General features: G+C 31.0%; 1 protein-coding gene across 3 annotated transcripts in view; it reads left to right on the top strand.

Annotated features, from left to right (window-relative positions):
• The window catches only part of LOC145672964 (voltage-dependent calcium channel subunit alpha-2/delta-3-like), a 169912-nt gene that overhangs the window by 91269 nt on the left and 64894 nt on the right, over nt 1–13749 (top strand). For 2 of the 3 annotated variants that reach the window (XM_081742228.1, XM_081742230.1), the window contains one exon: nt 6110–6142. The exons of the other annotated variant lie outside the window; for it this stretch is intronic. In XM_081742228.1, the coding sequence (XP_081598354.1) occupies nt 6110–6142 (33 nt within the window). The remainder of the gene's footprint in view (nt 1–6109; nt 6143–13749) is intronic. 3 annotated transcript variants of the gene reach the window in all.

Genomic DNA, 13749 nt, shown 5'->3' on the forward strand with positions numbered 1-13749 from the left:
ATTTTTATGTCTGTGTTTGTAGTAATAAAGCAAATCGTTTTTACCCCAACTCAGGAGATCTGAAAGCATTACTATCAGGTGCAATAAACAGTGCACACAGTATACATACAAATATATTTATTTCTCTAGAAAGAACAAAGCGATTTTTACGAAACTTTTAGGGTTTATTAAATATAAATCAAGGTATACTTAGGTATAATTTCTGTGTTACTATATGTAAGGGGACAGGAGCTAGGGGAATAAAATATCTGAAAAAGGGAAATTTTTGAGGGAATTTCCCGAAAATCCCTGTGTTACGGGAAAACTGTACGTGATGGAGAGAAACCGAGTGCATATTCGAATTCAGCGCAAAAAAGTTCCTATAAGATCAGGTGATTTTTCTCATGTAACAAACAAAAAGTTTAAATTTGTTAACTAGTGTAATTTAACAGATACAATAGCAGTACGACTGGTACAGCTGTCCCGGGTTCGATTCCCGGTGGGGGCACTCGGTCGCAAAAGTGTAAAATGCTTTTTCAGGCCAGTCATCCTGAATGAGTTTTTCCTCATTCACACCAGGCAAATGCCGGAGTGGTACCTGACATATAGGTCCCAGGACGCTTCCTTCCTTTCCCAGTCCTTTCTTCCTTTCTCCGGATAGTGTGCTCTCTATTGCTTTGTGATTCGTGGTCTGGCCATAAGGATGTCACTTTGCTCGCAGAGACTATTCCCGAGAAGCACACTGCTTTGAAAATAATTCCTCCCAAGACCACCAAATATGTTCAGCCACTCAATGTCTATTTTACACTGAGAACTTATGTTATGTTTCACCCATTTCATTGTAGACCTTCATGTACACTTTTGTTGATTCGCATTTGTTTTCTTAACAACAAAAAGAACTTCTGTAATTACTCGTTTTGTGCAATTACTATACTTGTCATCGTGCGCACACATATACAATGCGTACCCCTGTATATCTCTGCCAAGTTTTGTGTTGATCCCCGCGTTCGAACCGAAACATGTTACTTGTAGATCGAGTTTAGAGAAAGAAAGTAAAACTAATGCAACAGGTAAGTCAATAGGAGTCCAGGAAAGAGAAAAAAAAATATTAAAAAAAGAAAAAATTGTATATTATAAGGATTTATAAATGAAAATTAGTGAAGAAATTAACGAGAAAATAATATTTCTTCCTCATTCTTATCTAATGAAATACTTTAGCGAAAGAGCTTATATATATTCCTTTCTTTAAGTATATGTGATTGTTTCCACTATTCTGATGATTCAGTATATAGGTAGTATCCGATCAATTTAATTATTATGTTGTATTTATTTTTTATTATTTTATTTCTACAATCTTTAACTAAAATATTTCAATTTGAAGTAACTTTTAATATTAATAGTAAAAACACATTTGAAGAAAAATTAATTCTAAAATAAGTTCTTTGAGGTGTAAAACAAAAAAATGAAGAAAATTACGAATTGGGAACTTTGAAAATTATATTCAAAATTTATGGTGATTATGGTGATAGGGGAGGGGGGAGGATTTTGTCCGAAGTGATAAATATCTATATTAAGGATGCTATAAAGTTTCTGGATATTCCCTATTTATGACATAGTAACAATCACACAAATTATGTGATTATAAATTTTAATATTTGGCAGGCAATACTTCTAATATATATTCTAAAACCTAGTCTGTCAATATTTTTAAAGTTGTTAAGAACAAACTTCTATTCGAGATTGTTATTACTTCCTGAACACAATTTATTCTACATTTTTGGAACACAATTCACCTTGTTCAATAAATCGTTGCATTAATTACTTACATTCATTTCGAACATAATAAGAAATTTCTAAATAAACAATAAAAACACTAAATTATTTGGGGTGTAAAGTAAACTACTAATTAAAGTAACAAGTGTACTTAGAAAGTATATTAACATCTCCAAATTATTTTGTACTAGTTAATTTACCAGTGCTGATAGTTGCACTAGCAAATAGATAATAGTACTATTTTTGATATCTTCATCTTCTTATTTACCTCAACCATAGGTTGGTTGGCAACATGGACATTTTAAAACTTCTCTCTCCCTTGAGAGAACTGTTTTATACTCTGATAAGGTCTCTTCTTCGTAACTGCATCTAAATATTCTATCCTTGGTCTTCCTCTTCCTTCTGCCTTTCTCTATCAGCACGGTGATTTAATCGGAGTGCCGAATAAAATGGCCAAGCATGCTGTTTCTTCTTTCTCCTATTATCTTCATGAGCTGTTGTCCTTCATTAGCTTCCTTTAGTACGTCTTCGTTCCTTTTCCTTTCGGTCTGTGATGTGCGTAGCCTTCTACGCCAACACCACATTTCAAATGCTTCCAGCTTGGATATTTCAGCTTTTCTCAATATCCACGTCTCTGATCTGTAAAGCGCCATGCTCCATACCATGGTCTTAATAAATCATTTACGAACGTCCAACGACACATTTCTTGATGCTAGCAGTCCTCTTTTCCTATTGAATGCTTGTTTAGCCTGTGCTATTCTGGAACTTACGTCTTTTTCACTTCTTCCTATTAGACTTCCTAAATAGGAGAACGCCTTAACGTCTTCGATTTTCTCTCCATCTAGCTATACGTTTGCCCCTTCTTGTCTTGCTCTTGTGCACTTTATCACTTTGATTTTCTTCTCATTTATCTTCATTTTGCATGTTTTTTTCCAGTTGGTCGTTCAAGTTTGAAAGAGCTTCCTGCAAGTCCTTTTCGTTCTCCGATTTTTGAGATAAGTACACATCTATGAATAGAGTCATTTACTACCTACTTTAAGAAATTGACTTACGAGATACGTACAATTATTATTGTTACATTAAAAAATATGAAAACTATCGTGCAGTTCACTTATGAAAGTTACTGAAATATCGTATTTATGCTAAAACGGGATTTTCTGACTTTGTAACATGCTACGGAATATTAAAATCAAATTATGCAGTACAAAAATCGGTTAGTACAATGAAACATGTTCATTCATTTGAAGCATAACTTCGAACAAAAGAAATGTTTAACTTTATTAAAACAAAATTATAACAGTTTGTGCAAATTATAGTTTTCGCTAAAAAGTTCTAATGAATAAATGTTATTTCTGTCATTAGGTAAAATAATATATACAGGATGTTTCAAAACAACATCGACAACGTTTGGGAGGTGATTCCTGACACCAAAATAAGACGAAAAGTATAGACCAACCTAGGTGCAGAAATCCGTCATTTCGGAGTTATAGGCTGCCGAAAACATGAAAAAATGAACTTTAAAGGTCCATAGTTCCAATAGCATAGGACCTACCGTAGTCGAGTCAAGACCACTTAAGTACTAATATGTGCGCTATCCAAAAATACATGTTTCAGAATCCTAAGGTACTCAAGCAAAAATTATTATAGAAGCAATTTGGCTGCGGGCATATTTGAAGTACTCATCAACTACCTCTATTAAAAATTGTTGCGGAAGTATCGCAAAATTTTGAAACATGGGTATTTGGATAGGACATATACTAGTTTCTAAATGAAGTCTTGACCCGACTAGATAGGTCCCAAATTATTGGATCTATGGAGCTTTAAAGTTCATTTTTTCATGTTTTCGGCAGCCTGTAACTCCGAAAGGAAGCATTTGTTCACCCAGATTTGTCTATACTGTTGTCGTATCTTGGTATCAGGGAGACCAAATCTTGTCGATGTTGTTTTGAAACACTCTGTATATACCCGTTCAAATATCTCTATATACTCATGAAAATTTTTATGTACAAACGTATGAATTACGTTATAGCTATTAAACAATAACAAAACAAAAATTCATTTTTATGATAAAAAATTACGTCATATTCCATCTTTTAATATCGTTAACTTCTAAAGAAGCATTGATTGTTACTACTCGATAAATATTCTTTGTTATTTATACTTACTAATAAACTTTCTATTAGCTAATGACGTTGGAAGGTAAGTACTTAGAAACTAAGCGTGGTAATTTTAAATTCTATAACTATTCATATAATATAATCTTCTTACTTATCTCTCTGAAGTGTTATTTTCTACAATTACGCATCGCAGAAAAGTAGATGCAATTCTAATAAAAACTAGCAAAGCGCATTAGTCACTTTCATTAGTGTCATTACGACTGTATTCATGATAATAAATTTATGCAATGACAGATTACAAATTCTTGTTTGATCGCAGTAGAAATATCTTTAAAAATATCAATTTCTAGTTTGATTTCTAGTTTGGGTTTCAATCTTGATTTTGATCGGATAGATTTGTATTACCTACAAACTAGTACTCAATAGCTACATAGTAAAAAAATGAATTTAAATAATATGTACAACATTATTTAACAATAGTCTGTGTTTTAAAAATACATTCTATTTCATGACTTTGCATAAAGTTATTACAGTAAGCAGTTAAGTTATTATTGTTATTAGTTTTTGTATTCAAAATAGGTATTCATTTCATCAAAATTGAATAATTTAACATATTATTTTAAAATCATATTATATTAGCATAAAATTCAATATACATTTTTTATTTTTAAATATCATTCTAAAATTAAAACAGTTTCTAAGTAAGTTACTCAATTTTTTTACTACTAACGAAGACAATGTGTAAGTGATATTAGTTCCTTTTTTTTTATCAATACTGTCAAATAAAATCTAGCCATGTGTATTTCAGAAAATTGAAATTAATTAGCTTCCCTGATATTTCTTTTCGGGATATTCTTCTTGTAAATAAATTACAAATTCTAATAGACATAGTAAATTACAATTGGTTATGTATACGTCAACATAATTTTATTACGCTATTATTTTGTAAATTTGTGGGAATACTTTGTTTCTATAAGTAACAATATAAATATTTTCTTCTTACACACATATTATGTATTTCCACGTCGCAGCGGAATATGTTGTTTAAAAAAACTAACAAATCTAGAATTTACATTAACAATTGACAAATCTAGAATTTACATTAACAATTGACAAATCTAGATTTTACATTAACAATTGACAAACCTAGAATTTACATTAATAATTGACAAATCTAGAATTTACATTAACAATTTGACAAATCTAGAATTTACATTAACAATACACTTAAAGTTACGTTTTGTATGATAAGGAAGGGATTGATAAAAATATTATTAGAATTATTTGTGTAAAATTTTTATTTACTCGTACAACCATATAGAACCTTAAATTCTCTCACAGTGGCACAATAGTTTTTATGTAATTTAACATTAAAAAATTTAAACCTACTATAAACAAAAAAAAAAAAAAAAAAACTTATGACATTTAAAAATACAAATCTAGTCTATTTATTAAAAATTTTAAAAAAATTAACTATGCTCTGACTTTAATAAATGTGAAATTATGTTCCATACGTCCAAATAATTAATAATTTCTATTTTTTGATTCTCACAAATTAACTGTGAGTCGAAAATCACAAATAAAACAAAATGTTTGAAATGTTAACCTAATACAAAATAGGCTAACTTAGGAAACCAGACATTTACTTATTTGAGTTCTTTAGAAAGTAGGTCCTTTCACTGATTCAACATTAATTCTGAAAGACGGCCAACGCAAGTGTGAATTACTTTCATATTAATATAATTAAGTTATCATGGACTTTTATTTTTCAGTGGTTTCAGAAGTTTACAATGGGCTTATTTTCTTAAAACAAAACAAGTCACTTGAAAAAAAAAAATATTTAGCTTGGGAACCAAAACTATAAGTACAAAATCAATTAATTTCAAAGTATTTTAATCGTGAATATAGAATTAACTAAAACCACAATCTACAACTTATTCAGTTTTTCTTAACGTGCATTCATCTAAGGAAACCAAAGAGGATTTAAGGTTCTTATACCTTGTAATTCGGCATTGGCTATTACTTAAATATTCCCGAATCTGAAAGCACACGAAATAAAAAGAAAGAAAAGAAAAAAACATGAATAGAGATGTAGCAAATTTTCTATTCCATAAATTAGACGTTAGATCATTTTTATGTATAGAACATTATTATACAATAGTCAGACGCTAGAGGCCAGTTTTACTGCTAATCTTTGCACACTAACACTTACTTCACATGTCTTTCTGCACTACATTAAGCCCCATTTCCATGCTGATGCAGTTGGTACCAAGGTAAAGTATATTTCTAGTAATGATGACATATTAAATTGTTTCAGTGTTTGCGTAACTAAACTTATGTGTTACATTTTTCATGTAAAATTGTTTGTTTTAAATTCACATACTGTTTTTATTTCGCATGGTAACTACATATTTGAAGATAATATTTCTTCAAATTCATGTAAATATTATTAAATGGCTTTCTGTTAAGCAGGTGACAAATTATTTTTTGTACCAGAACATATAACAAAGAAATTTGCAATCTTATATTTATTTCAGACAAAAATTAGTATATTGCTTTAAAGAAGAAAATACCTAAAGCTTTTTGAGTTATCTGTGTCTTTTGTTTCATGTTTCAACTGGTTTGCTTTCCCTTAAAAACAAATGTATTGTAATATGTATTTTTACATAAAAATTGTGTGTGCTTCATTTTACATATATATCTGTTCAAAGAGCGCTTGTACAACTATTTATGTATCCTTGTAGCAATTATGTTATTTAGGATTACAAATTGAGTAATCGTACTAGTAGTTTGATTTCCTCAAAATGGTTTGCGTCGAAACACTATTACACAGCAGATATAAATAATGTAAATTGTAATGCAACATGTTAGCTTGTAATATTTTTAGTGTAGTTTTTACTCTTACATGATTATCTTTCCAAGTGAAGAATTTCTGATTTATATATATGGGTAGACTTGAAGAATTATCAACATCAAGTAGTTCTTGTTGCAGCATAGTTCGCTGGATAATAAACAAAATAAAACTCTGTCAAATTTCCCTTAATATTACTCGTATGTTATTTGCTCTTCGAGTCAATAGATACAGTTCAAAAACATGCATCAATTTCATTGTTTCAACTTCAAATTAGAATGTCAACCTAGGTACATGCCGTCAGTGGAGGTTGACTTTACACATGGGGGATGTTTTACATAGAACTCTTATTTGTATGCATGGTTATCTGAAGAGAGTTTCATTTTTACTCTGAAATCACGTTACCAAAGATAAGAGTAAATGCTTGCAATAAGTACAAAAGAGAAGAGTGTTTTAAGACGGTTACACGGAAACAATTCAATTTGACAGATGGTAATTGTATGGAAACAATACCTCGCATTAACTGAATTGTGTAAAATTCCTCGTGCTGAGTAGAAACCAAAGTATTGATGTAATTAATATCCTACATACGTCAAAGATTGACTCAACATCATCGAATACGAAAAACGATAGTTGAAAGCCTGTTAATATTTTTGAGTTAAAGATATTGATGCAGCTAACAAGGTAGGTTTTATGTATGCAGGGCTAATTCAAAAGACTAAAGAACATTATTTACGATGTTAGAGACATACATTCTCCCAACTGGTGCCAGAAACTGTCATAGTTATTTCCTGAAAACTGGGAAAGTAATTAAGGCTGTGAGTAAGAGCATGTCTTTCCGAGCTACAGAATCGAATATGACATTCCAATGAAAACAATTCTGTACAAACTGAAGCAAGAACAAACTATTCAGGTTGGCAATGCGTTTCTGTGCTGTTGCAGAACAAATTCTAATAAAAGGTGTGAAAACTTATAGTGAATGAAAACAGCCATTGGATCACACGAATAGTGGGATTCTTCAATACAGTATTCGCTTTTTTTTTTATGAGGTTATGTAGTGGAAGATGCCCATTTAAGATATTTTATAGATTACTCTGACTTTTTTGCAGTCTTATTTTGTTTCCGAGAAGTGTGTTAACATAATGAAGATTGTGGATATGAGTAGAGTTTTATTGCAATGTTCTATAAATCTCTCTCACATTTCTGCACAAACATCAATACTCAAAAACAGATATAACGCCTGACTAAATAATTAATAGTGTTGCTTCTTTCTTTAATTTTGTCTATTAGGTATTTCAATACGACAGTAACTTATGTGTAAAAATAACAGCATTATAATTGCATTATTCATTCATTATCTCAATTTATTGGATGACTTTTCACACCAATTTCAATCTATTTGATCATTATTTTGCAGAGTAGTAGATGAGAACAATCATAGCACATATACAATCATTCAAACGCTATTTAGCCGTAGCATAATTTAGCAAACTGATAAAATCTGTTGTATATCATATAATCAAATAAAATAGCTAAAAGCTGTGTAAAGTCACACATGTTGACAGCATGCCACAATATACATATTTATATTCATTGATGCATTGATAATGTTTTCGGTTTTGATTCGGCAGAGCTCTGCTCGATCTATATGAGTGATGATGGAAACAAGTCGTTTCTCTTCTGACGTCTCCATTAAACTCTAACCAATCAATCAAGTCGTGACGGGAACAAATCGTTTCTCTACTGACATCTCCATTAAACTTTAACCAATCAATCAAGTCGTGACGGGAACAAATCGTTTTGCTACTGACATCTCCATTAAACTTTAACCAACCAATTAAGTCGTGACGGGAACAAATCGTTTCTCTACTGACATCTCCATTAAACTCTAACCAACCAATCAAGTCGTGACGGGAACAAATCCTTTCTCTACTGACATCTCCATTAAACTTTAACCAATCAATCAAGTCGTGACGGGAACAAATCGTTTCTCTACTGACATCTCCATTAAACTTTAACCAACCAATCAAGTCGTGACGGGAACAAATCCTTTCTCTACTGACATCTCCATTAAACTTTAACCAACCAATCAAGTCGTGACGGGAACAAATCCTTTCTCTACTGACATCTCCATTAAACTCTAACCAACCAATCAAGTTGTGACGGGAACAAATCGTTTCTCTACTGACATCTTCATTAAACTCTAACCAACCAATCAAGTCATAACGGGAACAAACCGTTTCGATGCTGACGTCCCCATTAAACTCTAACCAATCAATTAATCTATCTATCTATGTGAGTCTCTATGATTCGGATCTTATGTTAAATAAACGTTCACCTTGCTGTTGAAAAGGGTTGGGCGAAGAAAACTCAAAAATCAAACGAAACCATTTATTGAAGTTATTCCGCATTTTCATAAATAGTAACAAAGTGATGCGCAACAGGAACTACAAAATAATAACAGTATCATTAAATATATATATAAAGGATAAATAAAATTATGCGTGAATGAAATATCCAAAGCATAAATAAAACTATTTGAAGAGTGCATATGTTTGTTCACGCAATAACTAGTATTATTGATAATAAATATACATTGATAATGATTACTAATATACGAAGTAATGTATATAATATCATAACACTGGTTTCTTAATTTCAACTATCTAAAATTTTTAAGAAGAAAATGAAAATGAGTTTTTAAGAATTATGTCTTAAAAGCTTATATAGTAAAGATTAATACAAATGTATTAGAGTAATTTCTTCAACATGCAACAGGATACGGTATGTACTGTAATATAAAAAAAAAAAATACAAATATAATTTTTCAAAGTTCCAAATAATAGCTTTTTCACAAGCAGCAAGGATTACTAATATATATATTTTTAAATCATTTTACAGAATATGATTTTTTTCCTTAACACAGCTTGAATGCATAATTTAATAATTACTTTTACTCAATAATCAAAATATGTTTCTTTTAGTGTAATGCAACATTAAAAATATTTTCTCTTTATAAAGTTAACTAAAGTTAATTCAAAAGTTTTATAATCTTTTTCTATTTACAGTTGTGATTTAAAGTAAATGTCCAATCTTTGTGTTTTATATATACAGATACGTATTCCAACATGAAGATCATTAATCAGTCTCTATTTTGGTCATGAAAGAAGTTTGCTGTCTACTCATGTTTTCTCTTGTTTGTATATTTCTTTCAACATATTCAGTTTCATACTATATAAAGAGTGAAAAGATGACTGATTGGGCCGGGTAAGAAACCGGGACCTCCGGTATACCATGCCGATGCCTTAACCACCCAGAACAGCCAGAACTATTGACGCTTATATGTTATAGAATTCATACCTATAGAGAATATGGTGTGTTAAAAATATTTTGTTTCCTCTTGTATTGTTTCCTCTTTCATTAATATCTATATATTTAGTTACCTTATTTTTTTTTCCATAACGTATGTTCCTTTCTATAAAAGAAATCTACAGTGGATTCATTAACTGACTTAATTAGAATTACTTTCGGGTCAATGCTTTAGAACTATTTCTTTTAATGTTAGTGGTCGTAATGTCTCAAATAGTGGAATAGCTACAGGATTACGGCTACACAATATTGTCTTTCCCTAGCAAGAGCATGTCAGCTTATTTATTTACGTTACGTTTGAAATATCTTTTTTAAGTAATGCGACTAGTGATACATATTGTGGGAGATTGTAATGCTTTAATTATAATATTTTCATTGTATTATAAAGTATACAGAAAATCGAAAAAGGATTCACATTCAAAATTTTCAATTCTAATATCACATTCTAAAGATGTTATTATCACTCGCATACTTATTTTCCTTTAATCTTTAATTTTGCCATGATGGCTCTTCATTTTTTCTTTCAACAGTAATTTTGCCAGTATTAATTTTATCCATAACGACATTTTTTATTTTTATTTTAACCCAAACTCTTCTTTTTAATTGCTCGCGAAAGTATGTTGTCAATATCTTCTACTTTACTCTGTAACTCTTATCAGTTAATTTCAGTGTTGGTTTCAAAATTGAAATAACTCAATCTAATATGTCTAGTAATCTGCATAATCTAGAAGGTTATGTCCCACATCTTTAGTCTCACACTTTTATACATTTTATTATTTAAGTAAAATGCTAATAAATAGTTAATATAATTATGAAATAGTTGCGGAAGCGAAAGTATACAGAAAATATAACTGTGCACTGTGTTTGTCCAGATACCAGCATGATGCAACCAAGGTTTAATCACGTAAATTTATGCTTCTTAAATGAGTTCGATACAACTTAGTTATTTTAGTTACATATATATATATATTTCAGTTTTCATAGGTGATTGGCACTTTCTACTTAAGTATCATTCTCACAAATCACATACCAAATTTCTATGCTTTATTCTAATTAGGTTAATAAATTAGAATTCATTCCTAAATCCCAGCCACCAATTGACCATAGATTATACTTAATGTTTTTGCTTCATAACCAAAACGTTCCGATTATAAAATCCGTGGACGGCAATCTATAGTGAGATTTTCTTAAGTTTTTCTCAATTCCATCACAGAAACTCCAGAATGGTACTTTTAAATATACGAGTCGTCCATTTCCAAACGGCATCTTGTCCAAGAAAATTCGATTTTGAGATATTGGCACCATTGGGTCAATGGTATTGATAGCTTTCATATGATATATGGTTTATAGTTCCAAAAAAATCCGATAAGCGGTGCAAATTACATTCAAATGTGGGAAATGCTGTCATACAGGTACAAACTGGCTCTTTTGCATGTCCAACAAACCAAAATGGCGGAGGAAAAATCTTTATATTTACAGAAAAACGGCTTCTTGTTATTTTAGACATCTGTAGTGTGAAAATAAAAACAATTTCAAAGCGATTCTCGTCCACAAGTCACAACTAGAATCAGATAAGTTAAAATTGTATTGTTTTCTAATAACACAATAGCTTCTAAGGAGAGTATCTTACATCGTAACCGGGTAGGAACAGGTGACATCAGACGATTGCTTCAACTACATTTTGGAACGGATTGGCAGGATATTCGTTCCTTCAAATTGTATATGGGTACCAAATGTGATGATACACTTAGAGAGAAAGAAGGAGCCGAAAATGATTATACCGGACGAAGAATGGAGGAATTTTGATATACAGCATACATATAACGAGATGAGGGTTCGCACACATAATCATCTTTAGAAACTGTTGTTTACCATGCAAACATGCTTTGATCATGCAGTCTTTTTTTAAGGTTTAGTTTCATGAAGTTCTAAGAGGAGTTGTCATTTGCTTTTAATACTATTATCACCTGTTTTGAAGAATGTTTCAAACCAGTCATTGCTTATTCATAAGTCGTTCATTTCAGACATTACAACAATAACGTCTTTTATAGGTATAATTTTTATCCTGTTTCCATTATAATAAACAAATAATTACATTACATCATTATATCACTTTAGCCTCCGAAACGCTTTATCTCCATGAGAAAATGGCTTTGTACAGTTTCAAAAGGTATCTTGTCGCTCAAACAGTTCTGAAATTATTCTTATCCAAATTACTATTTAATATTTCCTTCAAACTATTGCATAGAGTTTGTTCAAATTTTTTAGCAAACATTTATTTGCCCCTGATCAATAATTCTGAAAAAATTCACATGTGAAAATTTGGCGCTCAAGAACGCTTTTTCGATTTCTGGAAAATTTTGTTTGGTGAACAAGATGCAGTTTGGAAATGAATGACTCATATATCCTGATCAATTTCTATGCACTTCCGCTCTCATTGTCGGTGATTGTTAATGATTTCAATAAAAATTGGTCACGCTGGATTATCTGGAAGATTGTTATTCAAATAAATATTTTTTTGTAATTTTGAAATGCAATATAAAAGGTTCATAGTCTCAAGCATGGGCGGAGTTATGGAGGGCCATAGGGGGCATTGCCACCTCCCAACTTTTTGGCAGAAAATAAAAATGCCACTATAAGATGGTAAAAAAAACTCAAAAATGCCAAAAGAAAATGGACAAAAATGAAGTCTGCCCCCCCCCCCCCCCCGAGCAGACAATTTCTAACTTCGCTTATGGCCTCAAGTAGTAGAGATTAATTGCTTGGTGTTGGTCGGTGATTGTTAATGATTTCAGTATAAATTGGTCACGCTGGATTATCTGGAAGATTGTTATACAAATAAATATTTTTTGTAATTTTGAAATGCAACATAAAAGGCAGAGTTTAATTACATTCCACTTTTCTTCTCTCATAATCATTCTCGCTTAGCTTAAGATACATTTCTATTCCTACAGTGCCGGACTGGCCACGTTGGCTACTTGGCAATCGCCAAGGGCCCGAGGCTCAAGGGGCCCCGCAAAGATCAGGACCTGTAGCCCTTAATCGAATTTTCGCGATCGCAAATCCTTTCTTGAGTCTTCCTACGACCAAGCGTAAGTTCATCTGCGTAAGAAACTGTCAAAGTAAATTATGTAACTTCACGATTACGTTTGATTGCCTTGATATTATTGTAAGTTCTTTTGTGATCTGTTTTGTACTACATATTTATTCAAAACAGAAAATATGATTTTGTCACTTATCATGTTTTGCAACTGATGTGTCATACACAGTGGCGTTGTTATGCCCCACAATTATTCTTGTTTGTATCTTTTGCTTTTCTTGTTTCTATTCGTGTTTGTCTATTATGTAGATTTTATTTGTTATATGCCAACCTACTTCTTGGTCGGTATCCGAAATTAATCTTTGAAAACTAAATTTAATTTATTAAATATCAGAGGAAGAAGATTTGTTTTTTTTAAAAAAGAAGAATTGTAATTGTGAATCAGTTAATTCTTTTAACTGCGAATTTAACGAAAATAATAATTTAGAACTTATGAATGTGTGCGAAGAAACAATAAATCGTTATCTGGTAAAAGTTATATATTAATCCGTAATTATATAAGTTTTGAATGTACTGAGGATATTTCTGACGGTGGCAGTAAATTAATAAACATGAATAAT

Source organism: Thermobia domestica, chromosome 16 (assembly GCF_964235325.1).
Source record: "Thermobia domestica chromosome 16, izTheDome1.hap1.1, whole genome shotgun sequence".
NCBI classification, from domain to species: Eukaryota; Metazoa; Arthropoda; class Insecta; order Zygentoma; family Lepismatidae; genus Thermobia; species Thermobia domestica.